Genomic DNA, 20,231 nt, shown 5'->3' with positions numbered 1-20,231 from the left:
AAAAAATGCCATTAGTTTTAACATTTAGAATGTCATTGATATCCTTCTGGGGGGAGTATTTTCTATTAGGGAACAGTAGCCCAGTTGTAAAAGGATAAGGAGGCAGTGATCCTAAGAAAATGGAAGAATCTTGTGTAGATAACTTGACAACATACTTTGCAGAGTTTAGCAGGGAAAGGAAGACCAGTGACCTTGTTAGGCATCTTCTGGAGTATTCTGGGGGTCTGGGAACCACATTTTAGAAAGGATATTGACAAAGTAAAACCCTTGTAAATGAGGAATTTTGGTGAGAAGTTTGGAATACAGGATATTGAAGTAATTGACAATGATAGTCTGGAGGAGAAAAAATAAGGGTGTACCCGATGGTGTTCTTCAAATATATATATATACAATTTTTATATGGAAGAAGGATTAGACATTTTTTTTTGAGTGGAACTGGGATCAGTGGGTGGAAACTACAAGTGATAAATTTTTGGCTTTGTATAACTGCAAACCCAGCTTCAATAGCCCTCCCACAGAAAGTATGGCTGGTGTTACTGTATCTTTCAGAGGGAATATAATCTTTCACAATTCCAATTTAATTGTCATCTTTGAGGAGTCTATGAGTATATTGAGAGTTTGCTGTTTTAGAAAATGTCTAGACTAGACTCTCATGGCTAGAGAGAAATAGAGTGAAGTAAAGAGAAAGAGCAAAGAGGGCTTTCCAAAGGGATTGATTCTGACTCCTATGTTGAGTAGAAATCTAATGAATTGTATTTTTGAGAGACTATTCTTTTTTTTTAATTTTTTTTTTTTTAAGCAATTGGGGTTAACTAACTTGCTCAAGGTTACACAGCCAGTTATTTCTGGGTGTGGTGTTGAGTGTCTGAGCCCGGGATTCGATCTCCAGGTCTTCTCAACACTGGAGCCGGTGCTCTTACTTGCTGTGCTACCTGGCCGCCCCGAGAGACTGTTCTAAAAGAACTGAATGTTGGAACTTTATATCCAGAATTGTAAAGTCAGTAGTAACAGAGTCTCTGACTGTTCTTACTCACAGTTGAAACACTGTAAATAATTACCCATGCCTTTGTTTCATTGTTTGCCAAACTGCTCATAAATTGTATAGCTAGCAACCTTGATGTTTCTTTAAGCCTGGAAGGTTAGAGGTTTGCTTGTAAAGAGATGACCAAAAGCTTATAGGAAAAGTGGTTTCCCTGGTGTATTACATAACTTAAATTTAATAAACTGGAATGAGAGTCCAGAGTTAATTCATTAATTAGAGAGATGTTGCAAATTTAGTAATTTATGAAGAAATATCAGACAATAAATACCCTGCGGTTGCTTCGGAACTCAGGATGAGAATGGATAAGGTAAGGAATCAGGTAGCAGGCTGAGGGGTGGGACTTTAGCTTGATTGTCAATCAGCAGCCACCTTAGTCCACATCTGAGAGGAATGGACCCTAAACCCTGTTACATCTTTGTATCATACCTTCTAAATTGATGTATAAGGGAAAAAACCTCTGCTTCCTAATAATTAGAGCTATCCTACAGTCCAACCGGCTGCCTAAGGAGCTAATAGGTTCCTAGTGGTGGTGGTAGAATCTCAAAGAGCAGGCTGGGTAGTGATTAAATTAGATAATCTCTAAGGTTCCTTCCAGCTCAGATTCTATGATTAACTTCTCCAGTCAACTTGGAAGCTTGAAGAGTTTTTGAAGAAATTTATTCCTACAGTTTTGCTAAGTGTCTGGCCAAGACCTGGTCATAGCTAAAGAGTTCTTTTTATTTTAAAAATTTCCGCCATTATTCTGGTGCCTTTCGTGAGAATAGTGCAGCAATTAAACAAGAAAATGGGAAATGTAAATCTAGAATGAACTGTGACACTCGGTTTGCATTTCAGTCCTGGACATCTGGTCAAATCTCTTGCCCTCCACTGGTGCCACAGGTACCTTAAAACTGCGTAAAAGAGTAGAGTATTAGGGCACCGGCTATCTCATTTTAAAGCTACTCTCGTCTGCGTGGTCCATTTATGTGGATTGCTTCCACACACCCCACGGGCCACGCCTTGGGAAGAACAATGGCATCTCTGAAGTCGCTGTTCCGATAATGGGATGGAGAAGACTCGGTACTCTGCTTATTAGGTTGGGGCGGCTTTAGGGGTCGCTGATACCCTCCTCCCAGAGCTCTAAGGTCCCAATCACGTGCCTCCTCCCTCCCCCTTTTCCGTCGCTGCCTTTGTGGCTTGTCTGTAGCTAAAGCGGCGGTGGACACAAAGGGGAGACAGAGAGAGAGCGTGGAGAGGAGAGGAACTGGTCCCCCCACCCCGCCTCCTCGAAACCCCCTCCCCCATCCATTCCCCCCCCCCCTTATCCTCGCGCGTACACACATACACACACTCCTTTGCACGCGCGCACACACATATACGCACGCATCCACTGAAGAGCGGAGGCCTGGAGGCTCGTGGCTTGCAGAGCTGAGCCAAAGGTTGGGGGCGCGGCTGCTGCTGCGGGGCTCCCGTTGTACCAGCGACTCTCGAACACCCGGGAGGGGATGCTGAAGCGCTGCCTCGGGGAGGAGCGGATAGGACGGGCGCGGCTGCTCGGTGGTGGAGGCGGCGGCCGCTCCTCCGGGGTGTGATTGATGCTCTGGGCCTGCTGCTCCCTGTGCTCAACGCCGTCCTCCTTGGGCAGTTAGTTATGGGGGCCGCGGGGGCCGCCAGCGCCGCGGGGACCACGCTCCGGCTGCCCGCGGCTCCCCCGCTCGCTTTCTGCTACACGTCGGTTTTTCTGCTTTTCGCTTTCTCTGTGCCCGGGAGCAGAGCGTCCAACCAGCTCCCGGGCGGCGGCGGCAGCGGCGGCGGCGGGGCAGGAGCGGGGGCTGGAGCAGCAGCCGGAGGAGGAGGGGGCGCAGCCGGAGGAGGAGGAGACTGCCCTGGCACCGGCAAAGGGAAGAGCATCAACTGCTCAGGTAAGTCACTCAGCCCGAGCACAGAGGCGACCCACCTCTCTCTCATTCGCCCGCCCGCCAGGCTCCCAGTCGCGGTCCCTCTGCCTGCTCCCACGCTTCCACTTAGTGGCGCGAGGATTCATTCCCTTGGGGCGGCTGCTGAGAGCACTTGAGACTATCCCCCAAACCCCCTTGTTCCGTACGGTCCCGTGTGTACAAGCCTGTGTGTGTTTGTGGGTGAGAGTGTGTTTGTGGGTGTGCGCGCGGTGTGTGTTGCGGTTGGAGAGAGGAGAGGAGAGTGCGGAGGAGTAGGGGCCTGGGAAGTAGGGAGTTACCTATCCTCTCTCCCCAGGTCCCCACCCCCAGCTGCTGGAAACAAAGAGCTTGCTGGGGTTGTAAGTGAGGATACATGAGAAGGGCTTCCACTCTATAAAAGCTCCCTCCTCCTGACAAAAGGGGTCAGAAAGGAGAAGGAAAGCAGGCCCTGGGACAGAGCCGAGCATCGAGGCCACATTTTTGTTCAGATTTCTATATTCAGAGGGGCATGGGCAGCTTCAGCAGGTGCATGCCAATGACCTCTGGATAACTAAACCGCGCCCTTTCTCCATCACTAATTTAGCCTTCTCTCCATCCTCCACTTTCATCCTTCTCCCCTGGAGGTGAAGGCTGCCAACAGAATCCTCGTGACTCTCAGCCATTATAAAATTTATAAAAACGTAATTCCTTTGCTTCTAGTTGCCGTGAAGACAGAGATATTTGTTATTTGTTGTCTGCTATTTTATTTGCTATAATGAAGATGATTTTATTTTAGCTACCCTATGACATTTGGACACCTCATTAAACCTTTTTAGGTAAATGAGATGTTTCTTTAAACCCCCTCCCTATTTTTATGTTAGTTTTGAAGGTTGCTTTTGCTTTTTTGGTTGGAGAAATATTTATTTAATTTGGAACTAAATAAGCAGTGGCACACCCTGATTACAAGTGGTTCTAATCATCCCCATAACTTTTATGTTGTTTTTGTCAACGTAGCTCTATCCCTATAGAAGTATGTTATGGCTTAATGCTTTTAACAAGTGGTTATCATATGCATATTCTCCTTCAACATAAACACAATAGTAGATTGAGTTTACTAATAAACTCATATATTAGAGCAGAGAATGTTGTGAATACTGCTGTGGTTTTCTGAGTTGTAAAATGAGACTGAAATTTATTGATCTGTATAGTACCTTTCAACTCCAAAATTCTGTTGTTTGATAAATATACCAGGTTATGAGTGAATACATTAATAAGCATAATATAACCAACATATATATATATATAAACAGTATATCTAAAGCTGATCAAATAAAAGTTGCTTTTACAACTGAACAACTGGAAGCAAGGGATTAGATGAAAAAGAACTTTATAGATCACTTTTTGGCTTTTGTGTCTAAGATTAGGGTTTGGCAACAGTTTGTATGAAAAAGACCTGGGGGTCTTAGTTGACCACAGACCGATATAAGCCTAAGACTATGATGTGTGTGGCTTTTTTTTTTTTAAGTATAATCTTAGTTTGCAGTAATTGATGAATAGCATCAAGATCATAGGAAGTAATAGTCTTATTATACCATGTGTTGCTCAGTTCACAGTTGGAGTATCAAGTTTAACTCTCAGTGACACACTGATCTAATTGAACAACTAGAGTGTGGCCAGAAGATAGCCATCATGATGCACAAGGATTATGTGAAGAGCAATTGAAGGGGTTCTTTAGCCTGGAAAAAAGGAAGTTGAAGGGAGGCATGATGGTTCCCTGCAAATATTTGAAGGACTATCATGTGGAATAAGAGTAAACTTGTTCTGTTGTTCCAGAGGGCAGAAACAAATGGACAAAACTACAAGGAGAGCACTTTTCTAAGAAAACGTTTCCTGAGAATCTTGCGACTCAACGGTGCATCAGTCTGCCTCCTGAAAAGTGATGACGTGACTTACCACACTTAAAACAGATGACTTATCAATGTTTCTGGTCCTTGGATCCAATCTTCATCTTCCAGTCAGTTTCCCACATTCTGGCTTCATTTGCTTCAACTTGCTAGCCTTGCTCCCAATGTTTAACTGCTTACTACTTCAGAATTCATTGTTCTTCTGACCTTTGTTATTCTTGACCTAAGAATCTTCAAATATAGCAAACTCTCATTATCTAGTTTCTTGCTCTTGCTCCACGACTGCTGCACATCGATGGAGAAAATAATGAAATCAAGCTGAGTTCATGCTATACATTTCTGTTATGTAACAGCAGACTGATTTAGCTTCCAACTTCATGAAAATGAATAAAGTCATCTAACATAAGTTTCCTTAATTTCTTTCCCCCTTGCTCAAAACTTCTTGGCATTGTTGCTTGCTTTCCTGTTCTTCACTATCTTTGTTGCCTCCTCCAGGGCCTTCCTCATTCTCATCCCATTCTGCACAGCTTCAATATCTCCCTCCTCACTGCCTCTTTTCCATCTGAGTACAAATATTCCTCCAATTACCCCGTATTAAATAAGCCTTCTCTTAACTGTATTATCTCACATAGTTACCATTCCCTCTCTGTTCTTTCATCACCAAAATTCTTTAAAAAGTTCTGTATTTCCAGTGCTTATATTTCTTCACAACCCATCCTTTTGTCAATACCCCCATTTATTTTATTGAAACATACCTCTTAAAACTCACCAAGTGCTTCCTAATTGGCAAATCTAATAGCCATTTCAGTCTTCCTCTTCCTTGACATTAGTGATTTTTCCTTTCCTATCTTTTCCCCTTCCAATGAATCCTTGATACCAGTCCCAGACATTTCCCTATGTACAAATCTGATCATGCCACTGTTCTGTTAAAAAATTGTGCTTAGTTCTTATCAACTGAATAAAGTTCATTCTTTGCTTGACATTCAAGACTTTCTGTAAGTAGGTGAGTACCTATAAATACCTGTGAAGGCTTGGTTTTTATTATTATTTTATTATTCTTTTTTGTAGTATAGACTAGTAGTGGGAAACACAAATAGAACTAGAACCCTGCTGGCTGCATATTGACTTTGTTCAGTTATTTTCAGTAGTGTCCAATTCCTTGTGACCCCATTTGGGATTTTCTTGGTGAAGGTACTGGAGTGGTTTGCCATTTCCTTCTCCAGCTCATTTTACAGATGAGGAAACTGAGGCAAACAATGTTAAGTGACTCGTCCAGGATCATACAACTGGTAAGTGTCTAAGGCCAGATTAGAACCCAGGTCTTCCTACCTCCAGGCCCTTCACTCTGTCTACTCTGCTAGGTGTTGGGGATACAAAGAAAAAAAAATGGAAACAGTCCTTAGCCTCAAGGAGCTTGCATTCTAATGGGATAGACAACATGCGGATAAATAGGTACATAAAAGATAGAGTAGCTGGAGGGAACCAAGAAGGGTCCACATCAAATGTCAAGTAGTAAATTCTTTAAGTCCCCCTATTGACTACTCTGCCTTCCAGTTTTTCAGTCTCATGGCCTTAAATGCAAGTGGCATGCCCACAATCTCTCTTTCTAACCTTTCCCCACAATTCTAATCACTCCTACTTTTTCCAAACCCACTCTAATTTTATTCATGTATGACCCATCCTTTCCAGTATCTTCATTGGAACTCTTACTCTATTGTCAACAAACTGCCCTACATCCTTGAACTTCTTAAGTGCTTAATTGCTTCTCCCTCCTTACTTTAATAGGAGCTTAGCTTTCCTTCAGGACAGTCTTCTCCTTTGGCAGCCTCTCCCTACTAACGCACCAAACCCTCACACCTCACCAGACTTCTTTGTTAGAGTATAACATGAGACCAAGGAGTTTCACTTTTTTCTTTGTATTCTAAGAGCCTACTGTACTACTTAACACACAGTAAATTCTTACTATATAGTGTCTTGCTTCTGGGACTCACAGAGTTAGGAAGGATAGACAAAACTTCTTTTCTCCCTCCCAGACTATTCTTCTGCCACCATTTCCCAATGATCCCTCTAATTTTGAGGCCCTTGCAGTATATACTAGCCTCACCCCTCTTCCATCTTCAATGCTATTGTCACAATGGTGATCAGGGGAACCTCTGATTTTTCTGGATGGGCACCTTTCACAGAGTTGGACATAAATTCTGGCCCCCTGCTGAGAGGCAGGTACATTATTGGGATGGCACATGCAATTCCCCATTGGTTACTGGAGGGGAAAGAGTTGCAATGAAGATGATTGGTGATAGTGTCAAGGAGATAGACTCTTTTTGAGGAACCTCTCCCATCTATAGCCTTTAATTAAAGCTGTAGAAAGGATTTTACCCTTCTCTGTTTCAACCCTTCCTCAAAGGGACTTTTCCTCAGCATCTTCTCTCTCTTATGCTTCCACCAGAGGAGAAGAGGGGAGAGGAAGGGAGAGAATACAAATTTTGGCTCCATGGGAAATGTACTTGCCCAGTAAATCAGGCATTTCCCTAATGCTCCCTGCTGTTATGTACCAACCTCCAAGTCATCCCCTCTACTTTTTCAAATGACCTTAGTGTCTGACATGGTTTCCCTCTCAATTTTATACTCTGTTATCATTCAGAATTAATGTTGCCAACTGCCTGACATTCTGAAAACATGATTCCTCCACTTTGTGCTCTCTAACGAGCTTCTCTATCCCACTTCAGCTCATGACATCTCTTAGAATCACAATACCTCCACTACATGGAACTGTGAGATCTTGCTGTCTGAGCACAATCCCTATTCTTCTTTCTTTCACTCTTTACCTTTGTCATGAATGAACACCTTACCTACCCAGTCTTGATCCCATAGTTTGTCACTTTAATGTTTTATTAGCTACTCTACTGGAATCCATTGGTCCTTGATCTAGGAATTACTTGTTCTCCACTATTTGGTTTCTCTTTTCCTCCTCCAAAGGCCTTGGGTGCCATGGGAGAAAGTGGCAAAGTCAAACTGATCTCAACTGCTACAAATTCATGGTATGAAACCTTATCTGTGCCCTCTGAGCTATTTGACAATCCTTCTAATCTGTTCTTATGGATTTTTATTCCATTCCTACTTGGCAGCATAATATAGTGGAAAGATGTCTGAATCTGGAGTCCAAGGTGTGCTGGAGCCCACTCTCTATCCTTATTTTGTCAAGAATTTTCATTGTGAGCATTTGCACTTCAGAAATCTCAATTGCTTCAAATCAGGGCTTGATTTATTGTTTTGTTGATTGCCTAGACTTAACACTGTGTTAACTAGCCTTAAGACTGTGTTAATAATGCATATTAAATTTAGAAGTGTGCGTGTGTGTATGTGCATGCCTGCCTGCTCACATAACTCTATAACCCCACCCCAACCCCCAGCCCCGTTGTTAAATATTTACCAGCACACCATTGTATTGCTCTATAAGCACTGCTTGAGTTCTGCAGGAGTGCAATAGAAGGCTCAGGGAATGAAGGCATAACCACGCTGGAGGCTTGGTGACTGTAGGCTTATAAAAGTAATAATGACAATTAATAACTGAAATTTATATAGTGCTTTAAGGTTTGCATCCATTGTCTCATTTGCTCCTCACTACACCTCTGGTTTAAGTCTTGGAGTGACCTTGGGTAAATCCAGTAATCTGTCACTTTTCTCACCTGGAAAATGATGGTGTTGGACTGGACTAAATCTACCTCATGGGATCCTTTAGTGACCATTCTAGGCTTTTTCTTCTCTCTTCTCACCACCAACCATATTTTTGCTCCCCATACTTAGAGCGAATGATCTAGCCTCTTACTATCTTATATTAACTCCTTATCTCCCCCATTTCTCAAATTTTTTTCAGCATCATCATTCACTCACTCTGCCTCTACTCTTGATCCTGTTCTAGGTAGCAAGTTAGGTTGGCACAGTGGTGACAGCACTGGTACTAGAGTCAGGAAGACTTTAATTCAAATCCAGTCTCAGACACTGTGTGACCCTCAGCACTTAACCCTGTTTGCCTCAGTTTCCTGATCTGTAAAGTGAACTGGAGAAGGAAGTGGCCCTTCATTATCTTTGCCAAGAAAACCCCAAACGGGGTCATGAAGAATCACATGTGACTGAAACGACTGAACAACAACAAAAGGCAATTAATAAATCCTTCCTCCCTTCCTTCCTTCCTTCCTTCCTTCCTTCCTTCCTACCTTCCTTCCTTCTTTTCTTCCTTCCCTCCCTGCCAGCACATCTTCCCTGATCCCCACCTCTCTATTTCTTCCCAGTTAGTAACAACTTTCCCCCCATGACTTACATAGCCCATTGTTTGCTAGCTAGCTATTGCATTTATCATATAATGTTATGCATCATACTTTTATATATGTGTGTGTGTATACATGTATATATATATGTGTATGTATGTATGTATATTGGTATCTTATTTCCCTACTAGACAGATTGTAATCTCAATGTTGTATCTGACACGCAGTACTCTACTTAGGATAGACAATTAATATACATTTGTTGTTTTATTTTGAGGCAAGAAAACCCAGTGCTTATTTAGCTTGATAAGATGCAAGTACAGATGACAAAATCAAGAGCAAGAATAGTGGGACTTGGGGAGAGGTTGAAGGACTTCGATGCCATTTTAAGTAGTTTGAACTCTCCTACATAGTGGGGGAGCCTCTGTGTGTAATAAATTGTTTTGGAATTTTTCTTATAAGGATCAAGGTTTTCTGTTTATTTGTTTTGAATACACTTGTGATTTCCTGGGTGAATGGGAATTACTCTACCAGTACAGACTGGCAGCTGCTTTGAGAAGAAGAGAGTTACCTAGAATACTGAAAAGTTAAATGCCCAGGGTTACATAGCCAGTGTATCAGAGGTCAAATTTGAGCCCAGATCTTCCCAAGTCCAGATCTCTATCTATGCCAGACTCTCTCTCTAGTAAGTGTCAAGCTGACCAAGCTTTATTATCTTGATTGAAAATATCTATGATCTTTTCCCTCTTTTGAAAAATTTGACATTTGCTCTTCTCCACTTGTCTTAGCCATGATTTCTCTTTCTTAAAAAAAAGGAATTTAACTTCAAACAATCATGAAAGTGATCAAATTTATTTTAAAACAAAACTTTCAAAAATGACATATATAAATGTCTAGAGATCAAAGGTAAACTCTTTTAGGGCTGAATATATTAATTTTTTACTTATTTCTCTAATGCTGAGAATAATACTTTGAACTTAGTGGGCACTTATTAAATGTTTATCAATTTAAATCCAATAATAGCACCCTAATAAATTACTCTCTTCTTCTGTATTCCTTTCCATTGTCCTTCTCCATTCACCCTATTTTGGAGACGTATTTTGAGACATATATGCACACATGAATATTTGGAGACAGATGTATATTGGAGACATATACATACACACAAACACACATATACATATATGTATATATATACATGTGTGCACACATATATTCCTTCTATATATAGAGAGAGGCTGTATGCATAGTAGATAGAACTGTATGTAGAGTCAAAATGAGCTGAATTCAAGCCCCACCTCTGACATCTGTTAAGGCAGCTAGAGTGCTGAGCTTGGAGTTAAGAAGACCTGAGTTCAAATCTAGCCTCAGACCCTTATTCATGACGTTGGGCAAGTCATCTGCCTGCCCTGAGGTGATAATAACACCTACCTTCCAGTGCTGTTTGAAGATCAAGTGAGATACTATTTGTTAAGCACTAAGTGGAGGGCCTGGCATGGAGCAGGTACTATGATACATGCTAGCTATAATTAGTACTATTGTAATAGCTGTCTGACACTGGGCAAGTCATTTAAATCTCTCAGCGCTTCTAGGGAATTCTCTAAGACTTTAAGTTGAAAAAACAGTTGCTGTATATCAGCAGGAGTTTCCTCACCGGGAATTCCCTAGATCAATGAAATCACAGGTTTATACCAAAAATGAAATATTTCTTTTGTATAACTACAGTCTATGTATAGTCTCCATTCAAGTTTTAATCCAATGTCTTATCATGGTACAAAGAGAAGTTGGGGTTTCTGTAGGCCGTACCATCCTGTAAATATTTCATTATATGCTAGACTTTGGATTTTGTTTGAGGACCAGCATGGCTAAGTTTAAAAAGGTTCATCATCTCTTGGTTGGCCTCTGGTGATAAGTTTTTTGACCTTAGCAACTCACCATTCATTCAACATGCCTTTATTTTAAGCACCTATTATATATTATACTGTACAAGTTGCTAGAAATTCAAAGAGAAAAAAAGAAACAATTCTTATCCTCAAGGAACTTACATTATCTTAGAAGGAAACAATAGGTGCACAGATATATAGATGCCTATATATGAACATAGTAGGGTTTTAGAGTTGACACTGATTCCTTCTGGAAGGTAGTAGCATTTAATTGGGGTGGGGTGTCTACCCCAAGCATATGAAGACATCCCCTAGTGGAATGGGTGAATGAGAACAGTTTGTTCCAATGACCAAGAAGGCTGCTGAAGCAGTGATTAGACATGGCAGATGCCAAGGTCATCCACTGCATCCTACACCATCTCTAGTCATCTTGACTTTTATCCTGTTACTGGACTTCATTGACTCTGGAAGAGAGAGGGAGGCCAATGACTTTGTGCAACTCTGTCTCATTTAAAACCAATTCACACACAAATCAAGATATCACCCTGTGATGTTATTGGTCCTCTTCAAAAACAAAGGACAAACAACAACCTTTAAATATGTCACTGTCCTCAAAAAGTCTTCACTAAGCCCTACCATCTCCTCAGATAATAATCTCCCCTTCCTGTCTCAGCCAAACTCCTTGGAAAAGCTGTCTATACTTGCTACCTTTTCATATTTTCTTTTTACTTACTCTTCAATCCTTTGCAATATGGCTTCTGAATTCATCTCTCAGTTGGACCTGCTCTCTGTAAAGTTACCAGTGATCTCTCAGTTGTCATATCTGGTTATTTCTCAGTCTTCATCCTTCTCAGTCTATCTGCTGCACTTGACACTATTGACCACCCGCTTCTAGATATTCTCTCCTTTTGGGGGCTTTTGTGATATCCCTCTTTCTTGGTTCTCCTAACTGACTGACTGTTCCTGCTTAATCCCTTACGCTATATCATCAACTCCTAATTGTAGATGTTCCCTAAGACTCTGTCCTAGGTTCTCTTTTATTTTTCCCCTACACTGTCAGTGACCTTATCAATTCCCATGTAATTACCATCTCTATGCAGACATTTCACAGATTTACATATCTCGTCCCAGTCTTTCCCTTGAGTTTTTGTGTTAAATCACCAACTGCCTACTGGCCATTTCAAATTGGATGTCATGGAGACATGTCTAAAATAAAATCATTATCTTCAAAAGCCACTCCTCTTCAAATTTTCCTGGTTTTGTTGAAGGCATCAATATTCTAGTCTTCCTTATGAAACCAGTTGCCCAATCTTCCCATTTCTATCTCTGTAACATCTCTTGCATCTGACCCCTTCTTTTTGAGTCACATGGTCATCACCTTCACTCAGGTCCTCATCAACTTTTGCCTAGACTATTGCTGTGACATAATTGGTATACCTACCCCAAATCCCTTTGCACTCCAATTGATCCTACAGATAACTACCAAAGTGACTTACAGGCCTGACAATATCATTCCCCTACTTTGTAATTCCCCATTGCCTTTAGGACCACCTATAAACTACTCTGTTGAGCTTTTAAAGTCCTTCACAACTTCATTCCAACCTATCTTTCCTGCCTTATTATTCCTGCCCTCTCCTCATAATCTCTAGTGTGTATAAACTAGAATTATTAATGTTTCTTGCCCTTAACACTCAATCTCTGTGCCTTTGCATTGACTATCACCCATGCCTCGAATTCACTCCCTCCTCATAGAATCTCACCTTCCTTTAAGATACAAGTTCAGCACCACTTTTTCCACAAAGCCTTTTCATAATCTTCTCAATTGTTATTGCCCTCCCTTCCTAATACTTTGAATTTATTTTTGCATTCCTCTTGCATATAATTATGTATGTGATTTTTTTCTCCTCTGATTGAATGTAAGTTCCTTGAGAGTAGGAATGCTTTTGAATTTTTGTATATGTATCCTGAAGAGTACCAGGCCTGGTGTCAGGAAGACTCCTCTTCCTGAATTCAGGTCTGACCTTGGACACTTATCAGCTGGGCTTAACATGACTGGGCAAGTCACTTTACCCTGTTTGCCTCAGTTTCCTTATCTGTAAAATGAGCTGGAGAACGAAATGGCAAACCACTCCAGGACCTTTGCCAAGAAAACCACAAATGGGATTATAAAGAGTCAGACACATACCAATAACAGGTGTACCCCAGAGCCTAGTACAGCACTTGGCATAGGCACTAAGTAAATGCTTTTTGATTGATTAGCTGATTTGTACATTCGAAAGGTAATTTACATGAACACTGAGTGGAACGTGTGATGCATTACATTAATGTTACATACACAATGCTAAGTACAACACGATAGTCCAAATATCTAAAACATATGCAGAACATAATAAATATGTGTAAACGTTACAACAGGAGAAAAAACAATGACAGACTAACAATAATAATAGCAATTAACATTTTAACAATATATGCATAACATTACACATATATATTAATATACAAAGCCACATCAAATATAATTTACTTCAAAATATATTTGACTGTATCAATAAGCATTTTTCCTTTTTCTCCTGCAACATCATCCTGGTCAGAGGCTCAATGGTTCTAGTTCTTTTGTGACATGTTAAACTTTCTGCAGGAATACCTGCACTTAGTATAGGATGATTATCTTACATAACTACTTCACATTATTTCATATGGGTATTTCTATGATTTATATTAGTCGTAGTTGTCTTTTTAAATTGTATTATGATATTCCACTACTTTAATATGCCATAGTTTATTCAGATATCTCCAATTATTGGATAGTGAGGTAGTTATTGTTTTTGTTTGTTTGTTTGTTTTACAAATTACAAATAACATTGTTATATTTTTGAACAAAAAGTTAATTTCTACTGTTTTTTTTTCTTTTTTTGCATGGGGGAAGGCAGGGCAGTTGGGGTTAAGTGACTTGCTCAAGGTCACATGGCTAGTAAGTGTTAAGTGTCTGAGGCCAGATTTGAACTCAAGTCCTCCTGACTCCAGGGTCAGTGTGCCACCTAGCTGCCCCTCTACTGTTGCTAACATTCTTAGGGGAATATTTCCTACAATGAGATTATTGACTTAAGAACATGATTAAAAAAAAAAAACTCCTCTCCTATATACTACAAGACTGCTTTCCCAAATGATTGTATCACCCAGTGTAGCAGCAAGCACCCCAAGCGTCCTCAGGGTTTGCAGCTACCACAGGTTCTTGGATCTGCTTTGTTAAAGGAAAGCAACTCAAAATGGGTTAACAAGCTTACTTTAATCAGTCAGACATATATCGTTTACCTTGTTCAGGAGAAAAGGTCAGCACCCTGAACCTCAAAGTATACAGGCATAATTATCAAGACAGAAACATCAAGTAGACAGATTTCCAAACTGTCCAACCATTACATCCATACCCAGTCAACATCTGGGTTTCCACATTCTGGGTTTTTCAAAGCCGGGGGACTCTCCACAACGGCTTCCCAGAATTCAGATCAAATCACAGAACACTTCTCAAAGTGAGTCCCAAAACAAAGCTACACATCAGGGCTTATATAGCCTTCTCCTGGCTCAGAGAATGTAACAACCTTATTGACCCACTGGCCAATCAAAAAGTATCTACTGAAAAACAAGCCTCCCTCCCCAGGCTTCTGGTGCACTTTAGCCTAGGGGCAGGGAAGATCTTTAAAATTTACATTCGCATTACACCCAGTCAGCGCTGATTTTTATTTATGCTTGCCAATTTGGTGGGCATAACACCACAAAGTCTTTTGATTTGCATTTCCTTGATTGTTAGGGAGCTTGAATTTTTTTTTCAAGTAATCCCGCTTATTTCTAGTACCTTTCCTCTCTTGATTATCTCTGGTGTATCCTGTATATAATTTGTACATAATTATTTGCATATTGTCTCTGCCATTAGATTGTGGGCTTCTCAAAAAGAGAGACTGTCTTTTAAAGTCTTTCTATCCCCAAAACTTAGCACAGTGCTTGGCATGTAGTAAGCATTTAATATATGTTTATTAACTGATTGATTGTAATTTTTGTACTTTTCTTTGAAAGTTGTTCATATTCTTCAATATGGTGGGGACTGGGTATCCATGATTTGTCAAAGATTAATGATAGTGTTGCCCAGATCACACCTATAAAATATTTTCCCCCTTGAATCCTAAGATGTAATTCACCTGGCCCTGGAGATTTGAATTAATTGAAATTCTTTTAATATTTCTCTACTAACCTTTTCTTTTTTTTCCTTCAATCTCTTCTACCTTTTCAATCCTGGTCCTTTCTGACCTATCTGGAGTATTGGACAGTGTTGACATTCTCCTACTGAATATTCTTTCTTCCCTGGTTTTTTGTGATACTGACTTTTCCTACTTCTCTCCATACCGTCTGCTCGTTCTTTATTAGTTTCCTTTAATGATTTATCCTTTTTACCATTGTGACATATAAAAAGTGTGAGAGATATAGTTCTGAGTAATTAATAATTTTATTAATCATGCTAGCAATAATTTATGAAAGGGGTCAATAACACTCTTGAATGTCAAAGACCCCTCATGAAACCCATGTAACACTTATATGTTCTTGAAAGAGTGGGTGATCCTGAGAGCAGCAATCAACTCTGATTGGTTAACAAGTAATGAGAGAATGAATATTATAATGAGAGGTTGGGACTATTCTAATGAAGGACTGAGGGACTCTGATTATGTCACTCATAGACAAAGAGAGACCATCTTAAGCCAGACCATCCCCAGCCTCAGGCAATTTAGCCTGCTGAAGTGGAACACAATGGGACAGAATTCACCTTAGATTAAATTCTTTGTAAGGTTCTCTAGCTAGGTGGGGCAAAAGGCATTTACTCTGGGGACTTGGACTATCTCATCCATCAACTATGTCCTTCAAATGCTGTGTAGGCATAGTAGAGAATGAGGACGTAGGAAGGGAAAAAAAACTGGATCTCCCCAGTAATTGGTTATTTAATAATCATTTTTCTCACCATGGCTACAAACCATGGGAACCATCTGAGGCTCCTGTGCCCTCTTATCTTTTTCTCTCCACACTCTCTGACTTGGTGATTTTATTTTATTACCTCCCAGGGTTCAATTATCATCTATGCAGATGATTCCCAGATCACCATATCTAGCTGAATCTCAGTACTTCTTCATAAACTGATTATTGGACATTTCATAAACATCTTGCACTTAGCATGTTCCAAAAATGGAACTTGTGAACTTTTCCCCAAAACTAGTCTGTTTTCTGGACTTCCATATTACTGTTGAGGGTACCATCGTCCTTCCACTTACCCAGTTTACAGCCTTGGAGTCCTTACTCTGCCTCTCTCCAAATAATCAGTCAGTTGTAAAATTTCTTTTCTACCTCTAGAACATTTCCCAGATGATCTCTATTTCTCCACTCACACTTTCATCACCACTGAATGGGAGTTATCTCACTCAGAGTGAGAACCTGAAAAGGCCAGGGTCTCTCATTGCATCCTGGGCCATCTCTAATTGTTCTGATGAATATCTGGCCACTAGAGCTAGATGGCTCTGGAGGAGAAAGTGAGGCTGGTGACCTTGCTCAGCCCTCCCTCACTCAAATCAAAGTCAACTGCAAGTCACATCATCATTTCCCTGATGTCATGGTCTTCTTCGAAATGAAGGACAAACGCAATCCTGGTTCAGGACCTCATCACTTCTTTTCTGAACTAATAGCAATTAGCCTTCTATTTGGTCTACCTACCTCAAGCCTCTCTGTAGTCCAATCTATCCTCCATGGGTGATGCCTTGATTTGTGTGTGAATGGTTTTAAGCAAGACAAAGTTGCACAAAGTTATTGGCCTCACTCCTTTACTCTCTCTTCCTCAGTCATCAAAGTACAAGGGTAAGACCAAACTCAAGACAACTGGTGATGGCCCAGGATACAGTGGATGGCCTTGGCATCTCTGATGTCTGATCAAGCTCTAGCTCCCCTTCAGCTGCCTTTATGTCCGCTGGAACAAATTGTTCTCAGCTTCCCATTCCAGTGGGAGATGTCTTCACATGCTCAGGTGGTAGGTATCCCCCTAACTCACTGATGGGTTTGAGGCCTATCAATTACCTGTCAACCTGGTTTAGCCTGCCTGCTGAGATGGTTTACTGGGGTGTGGCTACGGCACATACTACAGCTTCTTAGAGCAGCAGGTGAGAGCTGAGTGCCAGATGGACTCCAAAGATGAGTGAGCAGCCCTCGAACCAGAGGTGCTGGTCCTCCCTGAACACTTGTACACCCCACACTCAAGTAGCACTTTAATCTTTTTTTTTGGAGGAGGGAGGGCAGGGCAGTTGGGGTTAAGTGACTTGCCCAAGGTCACATAGCTAGTAAGTGTTAAGTATCTGAGGCCGGATTTGAACTCAGGTCCTCCTTACTCCAGGGCCAGTGCTCTATTCACTGTGCTACCTAGCCACACTGCACTTTAATCTTAGTACACTCTCTTTCAGTACTACTTATAGTATGTGTTTTTGTGTCTATGTATACACATATGTTGCCTTTCCATTAGAATGTAAACTCTTTGAGGAACTATTTTACTTTTGTCTTTCTCTAACACTTAGCACAGAGCCTGGGCATAGTGAGCTTAAGATGTTTCTCAATTGATTGAGATTCAAGGTCCTTTTACCAATGCTTATTCTACTCTTCCCATGTAGGAGATTATTCTTTTTGATGTAGAAGACAAAAACAAATTAAGAATGGAGTTGTTCTGCATTCTTTCTGCTGTTAACAGTATTATTACACTGTCATCCTCAAGCAATGGGACTATGCTTTCTGTTCCTTCAATTTCTTGTTCTAAACATAGTTGAGAAAACTCTGCTATTGCCACTAGCATTTTTTGCAAGCTTTGACTCTTTCTAGACTTTAACTTATCTCCCATCATTTTCATCGGTTTCTGTAGCTCTTTGACATTTGTCTTTGGTGATATGCTTATTCTGTTACCTGTGTTCTTTTAAAATTTGAACTCTGCAGGCTACATGTTGGGGCACTGCTATAGGAGACACACATTAAAAGATTATTAATAATTCAAGGGAACATATAATAGATGTTAAGGGAGTTATGTGCATACAGTGCTACTGGAGTTCAAAGGAAGGAGAGATCACTGTGAGATAGGACAATTGGGAAAATTTTATAGTGGAGGAAATAGAACTGGAGATAGTCCTGCAGTGGAAGAAGAAAGGAGAGGAGAGGAGGAGAAGAGAGGAAGGAAAGAGAAGAGGGAGGGAAGAGAGGAGGGGAGGGGAGAGAGGAAGAGGAGAGAGAGGGGAGGAAGAAGGGAGAAGAGGGAAGGGGAAGAGGGAGAGGAGGGAAGGAGAAGAGGGAGAGAAGAGGAAGAAGAGAAGAGAGGAATAGAAAGCGTAGAGGAGTGGAGAGAGAGAGGAGAGAGAAGAAGGAGAGGAGGGAGAGGAAAGGGAGAGGAGAGAGAGGTAAGGGAGAGGGAGAGGAGATTCCAAGCAAGAGAAATATGAATGCAGAGTCTAGAATACAGATGTTATGTTCAGGGAACAATGGAGTAGACCTAGTTTTCCTATCTGGTAAAGGATTAACATAGGAGAACAATAACAGTAAACGGAGGTTTGGGGTCAGGAAGTGGAGGGCCTTGGAGGTCAAGTACTTGTACATTATTCTTTAGGCAATGAGAAGACATAGAATTTTTAGCAAGGAAATAGTGTGATCAGGGCTTTCTTTATCTGAAGAGAATTCATAGGGAAGTCATATTTATAAGATGGTTTCAAGGATGGAGAGACCAGGAGCAGAGAGACTAGTTAGTGTATTATTATAATAGTCTAGATCAGGAGTGGGGAACCTGTGACCTCAAGGCCACATGTGGCCCTTTAGGTCCTCAAGTGAGACCATTTGGCTCAATCCAAACTTAACAGAACAAATTCCTTAATTAAAGTATTTATTCTGTAAACTTGGACTCGAGTTTAAAGGCCACATGTGGCCACGAGACTATAGGTTCCACACCCCTGGTCTTGTTGTTGCTATTCTATTTGTCCTTGGTTTTTGAAGAGGATCATGGCATCAGGGAAATGATGGCATGATTTGTAGTTGACTTTGATTTGAGTGAGGAAGGGCTGTGCAAGGTCACCAACCTTACTTTCTCCTCCAGAGCCTTCTGGGTCCAGTGACCAGTTATTCATCAGAATGACTGGAGATTTCCCAGGCTAAAAAGGGAGACCCTGACCCTTTTAGGCTAAGGCCTTTGCAGGTTCTCACTTAGGGTGAGGTAATGCCCATTCAGTGACTAGGCCTCTTTAAGAAGTGAGTCAAGGGATGGTCCCTTTAATTAGAAAAGAAGAAAAAAAAAATCAAGATGGGAGGAGAAGACCCTCAGGGTTGATATTCCAAAGAGAAACAATTACCATTGACATTCACTCTAAATCAGATGTAATCTGATGAGCTCTGGACTAGGTTGTTGGTCAGTCTGTCAGTAAGCATTAATTAAACACTTAGTGTGTTCCAGATACCATGCTAAGCCCTAGGAATACAAAGAAAGGCAAAAAAAAAAGATCCTGCCCTTAAGGAGGTCACATTCTAATGGGTAGCACAGCATGTAAGTAGCTGGTACCTAAAAATATCTGCATAAGTATTTTGTTGTTGTTTTGTCATTTTTTAGTTGTATCTGATTCTTTGTGACCCCTTTTGGAGTTTCCTTGGCAAAAATACTGGAGGGGTTTGCCATTTCCTTCTCCAGCTCGTTTTACAGATGAAGAAACCAAGTCAAACAGGGTTAAGTGACTTGCCTAGAGTCACAAAGATAGTAAGTGCCTGAGGTTGGATTTGAACTCAGGTCTTCCTGACTCCAGGACCAGCACTCTATCCACTGTGCTACCTAGCTGCCCCTACAAAACTACTCATGTATGTATGTACATATGTATATAGATACACATATATATATATATATATGTCTGTGTGTATATAAATACATACATAGTAGATGGGTAGTATTGTGTTAAGTGTGAGTGGAAAAAGACATTGATTCAATTGATGCTGGGTACAGGAGACATTTTAAGAGTCAGTGTAGTATAATGGAAAGATCACTAACTAAACAGGCTCTTATCAGCTGTCTGACCTTGGGCCAAGCTGCTTTATTGTTCTGGGTTCCAGTTTCTTTACATGTAAAATGAGAGAGGGTGGAGGGTGGACTAAAGATCTTGAAGGGCTCTTTGGCTTTAACATTTTGCAAAACATAGTAGATGAAGAAA

The 20,231-nt window shown here is 40.9% G+C and overlaps 1 protein-coding gene across 2 annotated transcripts in view; it reads left to right on the top strand.

Moving 5' to 3' along the window:
* The first annotated feature begins 2,350 nt into the window (after positions 1 to 2,350).
* Positions 2,351 to 20,231, top strand: part of TMEFF1 (transmembrane protein with EGF like and two follistatin like domains 1) — a 150,389-nt gene continuing 132,508 nt past the window's right edge. The window contains exon 1 of one of the 2 annotated variants that reach the window (XM_069088065.1): positions 2,351 to 2,943. In XM_069088065.1, coding sequence (XP_068944166.1) covers positions 2,673 to 2,943 — 271 coding nt within the window. In that variant the 5' untranslated portion in view covers positions 2,351 to 2,672. The remainder of the gene's footprint in view (positions 2,944 to 20,231) is intronic. The other variant, XM_069088064.1, reaches the window with a different exon arrangement.

Source organism: Petaurus breviceps, unplaced genomic scaffold (genome assembly GCF_028583685.1).
Source record: "Petaurus breviceps papuanus isolate PSGF00001 unplaced genomic scaffold, PetGlider_PUasm1.0 184, whole genome shotgun sequence".
NCBI classification, from domain to species: domain Eukaryota; kingdom Metazoa; phylum Chordata; class Mammalia; order Diprotodontia; family Petauridae; genus Petaurus; species Petaurus breviceps.
Note: the sequence above shows the minus strand (reverse complement) of the source record. Positions and strands in the feature narration are given on the sequence as shown.